This window comes from Odontesthes bonariensis, chromosome 15 (assembly GCF_027942865.1).
Source record: "Odontesthes bonariensis isolate fOdoBon6 chromosome 15, fOdoBon6.hap1, whole genome shotgun sequence".
Classification (NCBI taxonomy): Eukaryota; Metazoa; Chordata; class Actinopteri; order Atheriniformes; family Atherinopsidae; genus Odontesthes; species Odontesthes bonariensis.
In genome coordinates, this window is record NC_134520.1 from 260350 (window position 1) to 276580 (window position 16231).

Below are 16231 nucleotides of genomic sequence, written 5' to 3' on the forward strand. Positions count from 1 at the left end.
CACTTAATGAATGAAACTACGAAAAAAATGCATCTCTTTTGAGATGCACCTGCATGTCAGTCACTCGGCAGAAAAGCAAGTATTTGCGTTTTTTAGATGCACCTGTATTATGAATCTGACTGACTGGCTAGCTACCCTTTCTCACCCTTTTAAGGTTTCCCAAAGAGAAGCTGATGAGGAGGCAGTGGGAAGTTGCTGTGAAAAGGGAAAACTTTTCCGCCACTGAAAGGTCCATGCTCTGTAGTCAACACTTTCAGCCAGAGCATTTCGACAGGACAGGACAGGCTGTCAGGCTCAGGGATGGAACTATACCATCAGTGTTCAGTTTCAACTCATCTCAAAAGAGTAGGTGAATCACTAAGCTTGCTGAAAATTATTTTATTTTGTGTGTTTTTTTTAATGACAATGAATGATGAATGAATGACTTACACCTGTTCAAGTTGTTTTAAAGTATTTTGTTCTTCTATTTTAGAAAGTGGCAACCAGGACTACACAAGCCTCAAGGAAGGCTGAAGTGAGCCTGTTAATTGACTGTTCTCAGCGAGACACTGAACCTTTACCTACCTACCTTGTGAGTATTCATACTAGCTATGCCCCAAACAGCGGTGAGCATCATGGCATCATGAACATTACTTACATTTTCTTCCTTCTCTCTACTAGGAACACACCTATGTATTGCCTCCGTCTCCCACTTTACTAAAGACTAGACTCAGTGAAGCCTTGGCTAGGGTGGAGAGTCTAGAGAAAGAGATGGCGAACACAAAGGCCCGAGAACAGAGGGCAAAGAAAACAGTGCGGTGTCTTCTGGAGGATCTTAGGGGGAAGGACCTCATAAATGAAGAGCTGAAAGAGAGGCTTGAGTTATACTCAGGTAACATTGAATTTCATGTATCAGACCTAAACTCCAAATACCTGACAATGTCTATAATATGCCCCCATTCATAGTTTGAATAGCATCTGGCACAGACAAAAGCCAACAATCAGAGTCTAATAGCTCTAGCTTAAAGACACAGAAAAGCCAGGAACCATGACTGATGGCTCTAAACATCGACCATAAACACCTGTCAGCAATGGTTCCTGGCTATTTTGTGTCTTGAAGATAGAGCAATTAGACTCTGATTGTTGCCTTTTGTCCACAGCCACAACAAGATGGTTACATATTAGCATTCATATGGTACCTAGCCATAGCCTGTTCAAGCTAGACCTCCCCTTTGTGTCGGAATAAACACATTATGGCTGTTATCATAAGGGAATTCATTGCAGAACAGCATACTCTTTCAGGCACTTACTAATTACTCTGTGCTATCTGCATTTCAGATCTTCCATTAGGCCTCCTATCAAAACAGGGCCATGAATACAGTAAGGAGCAGAGAGTTTGCCCTCACTCTCCACCTGCATGGGCCAAAGGCATATACCTACCTGAGACATCTGCACGTACAGGTTCAGCCAGGATCACTTGGAGCTCCTTTTCAATTCGATCAGGGCATCAGGTAAGGATCTCAGAAGTTTCTAGATTAAATTGCCTTTCCAAAAAAGTCCTTGATGTCTGAAAAGAGCAAATATCTGTATTAAGTGTCGTGTGTGTTTGTTTCTTAGGGGGCTGGAACAACAATTCCAGGGCATCTTCCGCCGCCTCATGGTCCGATGCGGTGTCTCTCCGAGCGCTTCAGGGAACGTGGCACCTCAGGATGAGATCGTGTCCCTGTCGGCGGTTGAGATGTCCTCTGCCTCTGAGATGGAAGAGCTTCAATCGCCTTTTGTGAATGTATCTGCTCTGATATGTGACCAAAGCTACCTCCCAACCCGCTTTGGTGGCCTGGTGGAAAACGCACTGGTTTACATCACAGGGTTTGTGGTGCGGCAGATTTTACGAAAGCTGTCCTGTGGTGTGTGCCGTGCTAGCCGGGTGACAGATGCTGCGCGGGCATCATTTGACCAGAGCTACCACTTGCTGACTTTGAAAAACAGAGGAGGGCTGATGATTCCTTCAGAAGGAACAGTGAAGGTGGTGGGGTCAGCAGAGAGGTTCAATCGCCGGGCTGTGTCAGTGTGTCGGTTATAGAGCAGTTTGTCCGGGCTGAAATTGGCTCGGATGATGTGTTTCTGCTCAAGGAGCACATTCAGGACACACAGTTTGGTAAAGACAACCACCACTTTTCACTGTTGTCATTGGTTGTGTCCACATTTCACAAACTCAGGCTGCACCCCATAGCCAAACTCAGTACACTGAAATTACAGAGTAGCAACAGCCGAAAAAGGCTTAGCAAAACTATACTTTTTAAAGGGTTCTAGCTCCAAGATACAAGCCTAGACACAAGCTTATATATACAAATATATACATACATATTTAAATTATATTAAATTATTATATTATATTTTATATTACTATATGTGTATTAGAATTAAACTATTGAAATATTATGGTATTTATAATAGCAGCAGGTTTTGTTTTGATGTTTGTTTACATTTGTCTTCTGTATCAGAAGTTTTTGTTTGTGAAATGACTTTTTATTGTCAATTGCACTGTTGCTTAGATGTGAAAATCTTATGAGCATGATTATATATATATATATACCTATATTTAAATGATAAATTATATTATCATTTAAATATAATTTAATTATATATTAAATTATATTGTATGTATATGTGTGTGTATATATATATATATATATATATATATATATATATATCATACATATGTTATTCCATCACACATAATACTATAGTCATTATATCATATTATATATTATGGTATTTATATTAGACTATTTAAATATTTTGAGATATGTATACTTTACTGCCAAAGAAATATAGAAAGCTGCAGCTGTTTTGATGTTTGTTCACCGTTGTCTTTTTTGTAATGTTGGTTTGTCAAATGACTGTTTATTGTCAATTGCACTGCTCAATGCACATATTTGAAACGCAACTATAAAAAACAGACTGACTGCCAGTGTCTCACTATTTGATTTGTAGGCTATTTCTCTTAATGATGGTCAACACGTAGTAGCTAAAGAAGCACCATTTCGATAGTTTAGATTGGTGCACGAGCAGTGGGAGTACAAGAATAGTGAGCGTCTATCAGCGATTATCATAGACATATGCACATGTGTCTACTATGGAGGTTAGAGCCTAATTAGCGAGATTCAAAGATTCAAACATTGAGACAAATCTTTTGGGGGGTACTCCATGTAGATCATACACCCTTGAATGTAAAAACGACTCAGTGAAATCGGTTGCAAAATGTAAGACAATTGTGATTTTTATCCAGAAAAACCGATGCTCCCGGCAACTTGCGCTTGTTTGACAGACCTCTGGTCCAAATGACTCTGCTAGCAATATGGCGGCGACGGGGAGGCGTCCAGGAGGCATTCTAACCAGATGCCCGAGCCATCTCATCTGACTCCTCTCGATACGGAGGAGCAGCGGTTCTACTCTGAGCCCCTCCCGGATAACCGAGCTTCTCACCCTATCTCTAAGGGAGAGCCCAGACACCCTGCGGAGGAAACTCATTTCGGCCGCTTGTATTCGCGATCTCATTTTTTCGGTCACTATCAACAGCTCGTGACCATAGGTGACCACAACAAAAAATGTCAGTGTCTCAATAACTTGACATGCATGGTTGAGCATCAATTACAGCTTGACAACGACGTCTCACGCTGTTCACAAGTTGATTTAGTGTCTGCTGAGGCATGGCATCCCATTCTTCTTGAAGGGCGGTCCTCAGGTCATTGAGGTTCTGGAGTTATGAGCCTCTACACAGAGACTCAGCTGATCCCAGAGGTTTTCTTTGGGATTCAGGTCTGGAGAAAGTGCAGGCCACTCCATTTGAGGTACCCCAGTCTCCAGCAGCCTTTCCCTAATGATGTGACCTCGATGAGCTCGAGCATTGTCGTCCATGAAGATGAAATTAGGGTTCATGCAGGGGCACAATGACTGGATTAATGATGTTACTCAGGTAGTATGGGCTTGTCACTGTACCATTCACAACGTGCGTGCAGTTCTGTACTGACTAGACACACGTGCCCACACTGTAACACCACCACCACCAAAGGCTCATCTGGTGATAACAGTGGCTGATGCACAGTGCTCTCCTTGACGTCTCCAACATCACTGGCGGCCATAATTTCTGCTCAACGTGAATCGACTTTCATCAGAGAACAACACTGAGTCCCACTGGTCCCTCGTCCAGCGTAAATGCTCCCTGGCCCATGCAAGACGATGACACCTGTCCCTGGTGGTGTGGTCAGGTACTCTTGCAGGTCGTCTAACACGCAGACCACGCTGATGTAAATGATTTCAAATGATCTGACGTGACACTGGGGTGCCTCTCACCTCCCTTAAATGTGCCTGGAGTTGAGTGGCATTCATCATCTGGGTCCTCAGGGCACTGTTCACAATGAAGCGGTCATCACTGTGGGATGTGGCCAAAGGACGTCCACTTCTATGCCTTTCTGTGACTCTTCCAGTCTCTCTGTTGCAACCTGCTGACACTCTGTGACGCTCTAAGCACAGTGGCCACATCCTTCTGAGAACATCCTGTTTAAAGCCTCACAGCGAGGTACTGTTGATCAATTGTTAGGTGTCGTCTTGGTCTCATGATGTCAAAATGTGAACAGCATGATGAGGAGGACCGTTTAAATGCCAATTCTAAATTTGTTGGTCGATTCATGGATCAAACACCTGTTGGGAATTTTGCCGTTAAGCTCCTCGTTAGAGAACAGCAACTTGTGCAAAAAGTACTGAAACATTGAACCGTTGGACATCTACATTCAAAAGTTTACAGAAGGTCACATTAAGTTCACCTGTAAAGGTTATAATGCATTTTAGGTTCATCCTGAAATTTCATCCAAAAGCCGAATATCCCTAAGAAGTAAAACCAACCAACTTGGAGTATCATTACGGTGTTTGTTGTCCCCTCTTTTCTGTCCTCTCAAACCCCAGCTGGTGGAGGCGGATGGCCACCCTTCCTGGTTCTGGTTCTGCCAGAGGTTTCTTCCTGTTCAAAGGGAGTCGTTTCCCTCTACAGTCGCCTCAGGCACGCTCAGGAGGGGAGATTGGACTTAAGACAAGTTTCGGTGCAATGTTTTTGAATTGGCTCTATACGAATGACTTGGATTATTTTGAAATTAATTATGATTACAATGAATTGAACTCCAATTGGCTTGAATTGGACTATATTATTCAAGTGCCTTGAGATGACATTTGTTTTAATTTGGCGCTATATAAATAAACTGAATTGAATTTAATAATTAATAATTCCATCTAAATCGTCTGTCTTGACTCCTTCCTCAGTCTTTGCAAGCTTCTGGCTAAATCATTCATTCCATGTTAGCCACAAATGCTTTACCTCAAGATACACTCTTAAGACTCTGGTTCATTAAATACTTTTGTCGAATTCTTCAAATGTCTAGCATTTTTCAAATTATGTTTGAGATTAAAACCAAGGAAATCATTGCAAAATAAAACCGCTGTAAAGGTGAGACATGAAGTAGTTTTCTACAGTGAGAATAATGGCATCTGAGTACAAGAAAATGTCAACAAACTATGACAGAACAGCGATGCATGCTGTTCACACACCTCCAGAGCCACAGAAATGGGGTCAGCCTTGGTGCGACGATCTCCCATGTATGTCTGAATGAGCTTAAAGATGTCCACAGCCTCCTTCTTCACCGCGCGGTCTGAGGTTACAATCATTGGTTTTTTGATGGGCTCACTGCTCCAGGCCAGCATGTTGGCAATTGACACCTTCCTTCTAAACAAGCCCTGTGAGAACAGCCAAGGGATGAACAAACAAAGAGAGGTTAAACTGGCATAACCCTCTGTTGTATTCAACATTATTTGTCTAGTAGATTTAAGGACATTTACACACATATTTTGAAATTGGAAGAAGTATATCCATCATTTTGTGCATGCTAAGGGCAGGAGATTTAATCAAACTCAAGATTCAATGTGATCTCTCAGTTTCTCTATGTAGACAAAATGCCATTATATAAACAATCATACTGAATGGATTATTGGATGATTATGTAATTTGAGTGTGTCGAAGCCACGTAGGCTCACCACTGGGGTTCCCCAAGGTTCAGTCTTGGGTCCTCTTCTTTTCTCCCTCTACACATCATCTCTTGGTTCTGTCATCCACTCCCATAACTTTTCCTACCACTGCTATGCAGACGACACCCAGCTGATTCTGTCTTTTCCCCCTTCTGACACCCAAGTGGAAGCACGCATTGCTGCGTGCCTGGCAGACATCTCGGGGTGGATGTCGATGCACCACCTTAAGCTCAACCTGGACAAGACTGAGCTGGTGTTTCTCCCGGGGAAGGGCTGCCCATTCAGAGACCTGGCCATCACCATGGATGACTCTGTGGTGACGTCAACTCGGCCCGCGAGGAATCTGGGTGTGACCCTGGACGACCAACTGTCATTCTCGTCAAACATCGCATCAGTGACCTGTTCCTGCCGATTCCTCCTCTACAACATCCGGAGGATTCGCTCCTTCCTCACCGACAAGGCAGCACAGGTGCTCATCCAGGCTCTTGTCATCTCCCGCCTGGACTACTGCAACTCCCTCCTTGCTGGCGCCCCGGCTTCTGCCATCAGACCTCTGGAGCTGGTTCAGAAAGCTGCTGCTCGTCAGGTGTTGAACCTCCCCAAGTTCTCCCACACGACTTTCGCTTGGACTGTATTATTGAAGTGCCTTGATATGACATTTGTTGTAATTTGGCACTATATAAATAAAACTGAATTGAATTGAACTTAATTTCTCTGTAGCTCAACTTGTTTGCTAAAGCTGCTTGCCATGTAAGAGTATCTTCTAGGGAACCTTGTGCTTTTTTCTTGTTTTTTAAATAATAATTTTGTTTCATTGGCCCAGTATGACAGGTCAAACTCAGCTCATGTGTTATCTTTTAAACAGCTAATCTGACATGTAATAAATCGAAACTACTCAATCATTTTTGGTTTTCTAACTAAAAGGGTGACATCAACTATGACATTTTCATTTGATGACAGTTTTTTCTTATTTCAATTATTGGTTGCTAATATACAAGGAACTAAATTAATTACACATTGCTAATAATCATACCAACTGCATCACACTGAAAGTCAATAGCTTAAGTTTTCAGATGAAGGGAAAATTAACATGTCCTTCACTGTTGTACCTTTACATGCAAACCAATTAGACAACACTGTGGAAGACAGAAAGTAAGACATATGAATTTGCACTGTGTAAAAGATAGAATACCAGTGAAATAGGCAGCTTTGGAATCACAAACAAGAGATGGGTGTTTTTTCTTTGTGTAGTACCTGTGTGTGTTTGTTGAAATGCTTGGATGCCCAGTTCTCAATATCAGTCTCTGAAGAAGGCTTTCTCAAGCTGAATTCTGGGAAAATGCCACAGCTTGCACTTGGCATCATATTCCTGGCATTTCGACTGGCTTCAAACTGTGCACAAGCGCCAAGATCCTCTGACTGATTGGTAAAGAAAAATTGAGAGGGAGACAGGAAAGATTTTAAAATAAATAAATAAATAAATCAAATTATCTCTGTGCTGCTGTTGCGGAATACTGAATGTTGAGAGCTGAAAGTTTATTTGCCACTCAGGGAGAGCTGTATGCCAATTACCCACACAGTTATTCCATCACCAAAAACAGTTAATCTATTCCTGAGTGTGTTAATGGAAATGACAACTGAAAATATAGTTGCAAGGAGCGATGGGGGAAGGGCCTAGAAGCATAGCAGAATAGGCAAGGCTATGGCTGCTCAAGAAGGCGTTATGAGTCCATGCACCAAGTTTGGCATGGTTACATCAATGCATCGCAGAGATACGGCCTCACTTCCTAATTGCGCGTCGGCGCACAGTTGGATTGGCTGCTGTAAGCAAACAGAAGTGAAATAAAAAAATCCACATGATAACTTTTGTGCGGCTCAGTCTGAAGATTCTATGTGTCAAGTTTCGCGGAATTTGGACAATCTGTGTGACCTGAAATGCTTTTTGAAGGTTTTTGATAAAATTAAAAATGGCGCAAATGACATCATGGGGTGCGATGACGTCGTCTGCATCCAGGGATTACAACGCTACCTCATTTTTTAAATTTGGACCAACGGGTCCAAAGATATGAGTAAAAATGCATTTGTGCTACATATAGCGCCCCCTAGGGGACAAAGGTCACCATAATTCTTGGGCCTCTCACAGTATTGGTCATTAGTCTTCATTAGAAGTTTGAGGTCAAAAGATCAAACGGTTGCCGAGATATGGCCTCACTTCATGTTTGGCGTCGTCGCCGCCGAGTTTGATTGCCTGGTACGGGCAAACGGAACTTTTGTGCGGCTTGGTCTGAAGATACTATGTGCAAAGTCCCGTGAAAATCGTACAATCTGAGTGACCTGAAATGCTTTTTGAAGGTTTTTGATAAAATTCAAAATGGCGGAAAATCTAATCAGATGGAAAATTACGTTGGACTCGTCTTGTTCCAAGGATTCAAACAATAGCCTCATTTGTGAAATTTGGACCAAGGAGTCCAAAGTTATGCAGCTGAATGCACTTTGAACTTTGACGCGTTGGGTGGCGCTAGAGAGTACACTGTTGGGGCATGAAAATTCTTGAGATTGAATTTGGCACTGTGCTGAATATGTGTACCAAATTTCACAAATTTTTACCATAGCGTTCTAGGGGCTGCCATAGCCTTCAATTGCAGTAGAAACGGATCAATAATAATAGGAAAAGCTACTAACACAATGGGTGCTTCGCTTCTGGGCCCCCAATAAACAGTTATCAGTTGACAAAAGATGGAGCAGGAAATACTTTAGTAGTTTGAACACAGACTTTTCAATGATGTCACTCTATTGCAAACAGATATTGCATAGGAGGGGTAAAGTTGAAGAAAGTACTTCAAACACATCATGCTTTGTACCAAATTATTAGACTGATGAACTGATATTAGTTTAGTTTATTAGCTTATTTGACAGGGGCCATGTACAAGACAGTTCTAGTACCAGAGTTAGCTAATAAGCTAATTTACATATTGTCTTTCAGATTCAACTCTGGAGCACTGGGTAGCTCAACTGATTGGGTGGGTGCCCCATGTACAGAGGCTAAAGATGCTCGATGATGCCAGGTTCCAAACCCAGCATACAGCCCTCCTACCTCTTCCTCCACTTCTCTATCAAAATTTTTTCACTGTATAGCAAACTCTTTAATTTTCATAAGTTACAGATAGTACCAGACCCGCCGATAGGGGGGGACAAACGGGTATTTTGTCCCGGGCCCAGGAATTGGGGGGGGGGGGGGGGGCATAACTGGGCCCCCATGAAGTTGCGATTAATTATTGTATGTTTCCTTCAAAATGTGTTGATTTGGGGAAGAAAAGTGCTTTATTTGCATTTAATAAATTACTTTTGGATCGTTTGCCTTCATTGCCCTTAAAAAAAGGGCCAATAACCCCCTATCACCCCTATTCCAAAAATGGTTTTGTCTTTGATTACGGAGAAGAAAAAAAACAACATCAATAGACCATAAGCGGTCATTGCGCGTTAGTCGAAATGCACAAATCAGGAGCGCAGAAAAGAAAAGAAAAGAAGGGCGAAAAAAAAATGAAGAAGCCAAGAGGGGTTCTCTACACAAATATTTCACAAAAGACTCAGATGATGCAGCAGGTACCAGTACAGGCAGCTGTGCAGCAGAGCCAGGTAAGACACGGCCAACTTTTCCCAGCCCCGTGAAGTAACACCAGGCACAGGCGGCGTGCCAATCATATTAGCACCACATGAGGGGATAGCAAGTCACACGGAACTCAATATCAGACAGAGAGAGCATTGAATCATTTCATAACCACAACGGTTTAATTACACTGTGTTTCATAGGCCTATATCTAATTGAATCTAGGAATATGCGCATTAGTCCGCAAATATGTCCAAATGTTTCAGGCACGCACGCCAATCAGGCTGAATTGATTTGAGAATCATCCCCGGTCAGCTGAATGACAGCCAGTGTATCGCGGCTCTGGTTTAACCTTATGTTGTTTAAAATAAGCCAGTATAGACATGGCAACGTGTGAAATTGCCATTTAGATAGAGTTGAATGTAACGAATGGGTTATAAACGTGACGTTTTGGGGTAGCCTTTCATTTAGACTGATTTAACTTGACACTCGCCAGATGAATGGGCTCCGCCTTGTTCCCCGAACATTCTCAGAAAGTTCAGCAGAGGAGGCGCACCCTCTCGGTCACCGCGGTCTCTGCAGTGTTCATTTTTTCTTTTTCTTGGTCAGCTGTTTCCGGTTGAGCGCGCGCGAAGTCAGAAAAAAAGTTGTGTGCGCGCCCTTGTGCCGCGCGAGGATTTTCTAGCTTGCGACGGGGGGCGTGGCGGAATTTTGGGTCACGTGACCGTTTGCGCCATTTGCGACCAGCTAGTAAGAGCGAGGTTGCGCCGAGTAAGAATCAGCCCTAAGGGTAGGAGAGACTGGGAAAGTAGAGGTGGGTGTGGGTGGGTTGCTACGGGGGGGGATTTTGTCCCGGGCCCAGCCAAACCTGTCAGCGGCCCTGGATAGTACTGTAAGCCAAACAGAGTCGAATGAATATCTGAAAATTATTCATAGAATTATGTAATCTAAATTTGGACTCTTACCATTAAAGTAAATCTAGTAAATCTATCTGTTGCTTCAATAGAATTGAATTTATTTGGAAGTTTCTTCCATTATTTTTGATCAGTTATTGTATCAATCAAAGTAATCTGGGACATCTGGACACAATGCAACACAGTGAGCTGCCCAGAAATTATACATCTTATGTACCAATAAAAACAAGGGTTGTACTTTAAATAACTGCACAATAATCAGATAATAACAGTGTGGTAACAAGATTGAAATAAAGAAGTAATAGAGAAGAATGTCATATTATTACCAAAGTAATAACAAGGCAATAACCTGGTAATAACAATAGGTACATCATGGTAAACAACAGACCAGTACTGAAGTGACAGGGTAATAAGCGGCCTGAAACCAAGAGCAATAATGGTGAAACAAAGTTTTTACAAAGGTAAAACTATCTGATAATAGTATATGAAGATTATAGAAATAATATGGTGACCTGCTAAAAATAAAATGGCTATATAAGTACAATATATTGATTGATAAAATAGCAATATGATGAAATTAATTTGTTAATAACCAATTAGTTAGGATTTATAAGATTATCTTTTCAAAGCATTTTAGGTTAAAAACCTGTGTAACTTAAATATGACATGGAAGAGTTAAAACTGGTAATTGCCATTACTATTACTAGTATTACTGTTTACCATTATTTTCATTACTATTGTGTTGAATTTCATCCCTTCTGGTCAAACATTTTTTGTTTCAAAAACACACAGAAGAAACTGAATGTTTATTACTGCAACTAGTTACCTGGAAACACTTGTAGTAGTTTCCATGTAATAACCATGAATCAGGGCTGCAAAGGGATGATGTACCCGTTTCTGTTTAATTTTATGATAGTATTACATGCTATCTTGAGGGTAGGCTGATTCTAACCTAAAAACTATGGAAACATTATCCTATATCACCTCATTATTTGGTTATTACCACATTTGTGTCATCATATTACCATTTTATTATGAAATTATTAACCCTCATAATCACTTTATTTTTAGCAGGTCACCATAATTCTAAAATATTATCATACCAGATAGTTTTACCTTCTGTCTGTAAATTTGTTTTCCAATTACTGCTCTAGGTTTCAGCCCCTTATTACCCTGGAACGTCTGGTCCATTATTTCTGCGATGTTCCCATTGTTTTCACCCGACTATTACCTGCTTATTACTTTAGTAATTACATGGTATTACCTAGCTATCGCTTCTGTATTTCCATCTTGTCACCACACTATTACCATCTTATTACTATACTGTAATGTAAAGTGCAACTGAAACAACTGCCCATCAATACAAATAAGATTCAAAAGCAACATCTAAAGTGGAAATATTTGATCCTGCTAATGGTTGACGTAGACAGACACAGCAGTACCTGCGAGGGGTGGAGGTAAGGTTCAGGGGAGGCCAGGTTGTTCTGAACGGAGAGGCTTTTCTCCAACAGGGCCTGAGGGAAGCCCAGCCGATCAAAGGTGCTGCGTTTCCAGTGGTTGCCATCGCTCTGTGCCAGTGCTTCATCCTCACTGAATGCCCTTACCACTGGTCCTGGTAATGGCAGAGGCATTGCCCCGTCACTCTCGTAGCCATCTTTGGAACCACCACCCTGGGCAATCCCCCCTCCTTGTCCAGAGTCCCAGCTGCTCCTCTGTTTCATCACTTGCTGGGCCTCCCATACTAGTTTGGCCTGGGCCAGCATTGCTTCTGATGTTGTGCCTGTGAGCTCCCCTTCCCCAAAACGTCCCAACTCCTGGGGCAGGGACGGCTTGCGGCTCTTGCGTTTGCGGTTACCACTGGGAGAGAAAACCCCAAGGCCCGCTGTGGAGGAGGAGGAGGAGAGTGAATGGGTCTGGGTAGACGTCCAGGATATTGAGTCTTCATAAAGCAACTTCTGACCTCCTTCCCCACCCTCCCCACTGTATTCCAGTAGTAAGCGAGGGTCTCTAATCAGAGACTGGCTATGCTGCAGAGTATAGGACCCCCCGTATGAACCACCATAGCCCCCTGTGGTGCCATAACGCAGCAGACGGTCAGCTGTCTTGAAACGGGGGCTGGAAGATGACTGCTCCACATACACCAGCTGCTTAACATACTCCTTCCCCACAGGACTGTACTCCAGGCTCTGTGTCTTTTCTGGACATTTCTGCCTGGTCAGAACCAGCTGACCATAGGGTGACTGGCTCTGCTTGGGAGAGTGGTAAAGGGGGGCAGAAGACTTACGAGCAGGTGACTTGCTAGAGCCATAAAAGGAACATGAGTCAGGGAGGTGCATGTCAGTGGGAGGCTCTTCATAGATTGGAGGGGGTTGATACTCTGAAGGTGGCTCCTCGTACAATGGGGGTTCAAAAGCGTAACGGGGTGAGGGAGGCTGGGAATCAGCTGAGGGGCGGCGGTGGGTACCTGTGCAGCCCAGCTCAGCCCGCTTTAGAAATGGAGACTGGCGGCGGTCAGCATAGAGAACTGGGGAACCATCAGGTTCTGGTGGTGGGTTTCCTCCAGAGGAATGGCGTGTTCGGGAGGTGGTTCCCCCTCCAGACGGAGTGCCAGAAGTTGGGGGATCACAAGGAGAGTAACCATTTCCCTGATGAGCCAAAAAGCTGGGCTCTCTGTCTGTCACCTTGATCAGCATTCGTTCCTTTGTACCAGTATTCCATCTGAAGGGAGAAGTCCTGAGAAGAGAAAACAAATAATCACCTTTTTGAAAAAATATAGATTAAAGTACTTCAAAAGGGGGGACATTAATGGTTGCCGGCTTGCCCGAGTCGACTAAGGCAAGATCAGGCAAGTAAAAGTGAAGTGGGAGACCAACACAGTCACTACCATCAAAAAGGCACAGCAGAGGTTGTACTTCCTGCGGCAGCTCAGGAAGCTCAACCTACCTAAGGAGCTGCTGATCCAGTTTTACACCGCCATTGTTCAGTCTGTTCTCTGTTCATCCATCACCGTTTGGTTCGGATCAACCACCAAACAGGAAAAAAACAGACTGCAACGGACAATAAGGTCTGCAGAGAAGATTATTGGTGTCAGCCTGCCCTCCATCCAGGATCTGTACCTGTCCAGAGTCAGGAAACGGGCAGGTTACATCTCTGCAGACCCATCACACCCTGGACACAAACTGTTTAAACTTCTCCCTTCTGCAAGGCGCTACAGAACTCTGTACGCCAAAACAACAAGACACAGGAACAGTTTCTTCCCTCAGGCTGTCTCTGTGTTAAACAGCTAAAACCGGACTTCAGTGTTTCATCCTTGCACCATGCACCAATTTGCACTTCTGATTTAATCTTGTTCTATGTCTATTTTTTTGTCTATTTTTTTGTAATTGTTGCACTAAAGAGAGTGAGGTGTAACCGGAGTCAAATTCCTCGTGTGTGTCCACATACCTGGCAATAAAAAGCGATTCTGATTCTGATTCTGATTCTGAAAATGAGATTTTTTTCATAAACACCAATCAACCATGTTATGACCGCCCACGTAATATTGAGTATGTCCTCATGCTCTGACCAGTCAGGATGTGGATAAAGAACATCTGAGGGTGTCCTGGAGTGTGGTATCTGTGTAGTTGTATGCCACTAACCCTAACCATGTGCACAAGAGTCCTATATTTCTGTTAGAAGTGCTGTGCCTTACTGTAATTCCAGGAACAATCATCCTCTCATCTTCATCAGGAAAAACAGAGACACAGGTCAGATAAAACTTAACAAATGGATGTAATAAAGAACTGTTCTCCAAGACTTGCCAATCAAATGACCAATCAGGACCAAACTGCACTACAGATTTATCTAAAGAGAAGATCCTAAAAGAACTCTAAGGAGCTCCAATCTCTGCAGTTATCTCTCCTCTTCACAATAAAAACAATAAACCATTGTGTTATCCATATTTTTTGGATTCTGGATTGAATGACTGTTTCCAGATCTTTCATCAATCATACAAGTACCAACTTGACTGAACACTAACCTGACTTCAGGCACGTTAAGTCTGGAAAAATATTACCCGTATTTTCCTTTTTGCACAATCAATGGATGCCGATGTATAAATAGAAATAAATTTCAGAGATCTTTTAACATGTACTCCTAGTTTGAAACCACCATGCCATATACCAATCAACTTTAACCCTCCGGGGGACCCTGGGACCCAATTGGGTCTTTTTAGACACTTTAGAATAATAATCAATATTTCTGCCTGTGTTACTGCTAATGGCATGTTGGAGTTTCCAAAAGTAAATGGTTTGGATCAAGGTAAAAAATTGCAACCTATCTTCTCATCACACCTTCACAGTTTAAAAGTTACATGTACACTGCACACATAGGACTCTCGGCCCATACCACATTTTTTGTATTTAGTTTAATTTAGCCATCTCATAGGGTGATTACCTACCTTTTCAACCTAAGCCTTTGTGTCGTTTGTAAAAATGACTAACTTTATAGTTCTGATTAGGGCTGAAGCTGATAAACATACTAATCTATATGCTATATTTTTATAGCAATCTTTCTGAGAAAACCCATTTGTTGTTGCTTCCTCCACTTCTGTGGCTGCTCCCGCTACACTGCCCCCTCTGCCAAGCTTCACCTTCACCTCTGTGGCTGCTCCCTCCACCCCACCTATGCAGAATGCACTGTTCTATGCTGTTGTCTGCTGGAGGAGTGGCACTATGGGCAAAAACTATAGTTGCCTTGACACACTGCTGAACAAGGCCAGTTCTGTGCTAACCAGGAGGCTGGGCCATCTCAGAACTGTAGTGGAGCATCAGATGAGGAAGTTGTATGTTGTAATAGACAACAATAAATATCCCCTCTACAACATCCTGACAGGACAGAGAACCCGCTGCACACCTTGGATCCTGTGACCAAAATGCACTGTCAGACAGGTACCATTTATAGGTGAGAATGACTTAAACGACATACACACCGGTTAGGTTTCATTGACACGTGTGACTGTAATGTGTAGAACTGAAGAAGCCTTTCTGATGAGAGATGAAACATGAGAACATTTTGACAGATGGTGTCAAGTGTTTGTGTTTAAGTGTAATTTTTAGTTGAGACAGTTTATGAAATAATACCAATATTACTTCTACTAACAATAATAATTCCAACCTCATAATCAACATAATCTAGATATTGAAAATACCAGTGTAATGGCCAGTGACCTCGGACTCAAATTACACCACACAGAATGAGAAGTCTTAATTTTATTTCCAGCAAGGGATAAGTTGTAAGCCGGTTTTCTGGGTCTCGTCCTCTGACTCCATAGTAAAACCACAGCTTTGGATGTGACTCCTGAAGTGATGATTTCCAGAGGTGTCGTCCAACGGGGAACGAGGTGGGAATCAGAAGAGTAGAAGAGATTGGAAAGGTTTGTGGTTATGTTGCTTCACTTAAGGTACACATAGAGGTTAGTGGTGACGCCAAAGCTAAGCGACAGGCTTAGTAACGGGATCTGTAATCCGATATGAACTCCAGGGTTGGCAACCAGGTAGTCCAAACACAATGATCAGTACTTCTTCTGAAGAAATAACTGGAATCCAGACTGACAGTTTGGGGCAGGCAAGGAGACAAGATCCAAGGACAGGCAAGGTTCATCAACATGAAAGCAAAG

The 16231-nt window shown here is 42.7% G+C and overlaps 1 protein-coding gene across 1 annotated transcript in view; it reads right to left on the reverse strand.

Annotated features, from left to right (window-relative positions):
- The window catches only part of arhgap39 (Rho GTPase activating protein 39), a 169048-nt gene that overhangs the window by 101951 nt on the left and 50866 nt on the right, over positions 1-16231 (reverse strand). Inside the window, exons 3-5 of the mRNA XM_075484569.1 lie at positions 12018-13308; positions 7309-7473; positions 5581-5766 (exon numbers count right to left, since the gene is read on the reverse strand). Coding sequence (XP_075340684.1) covers positions 5581-5766; positions 7309-7473; positions 12018-13308 — 1642 coding nt within the window. The remainder of the gene's footprint in view (positions 1-5580; positions 5767-7308; positions 7474-12017; positions 13309-16231) is intronic.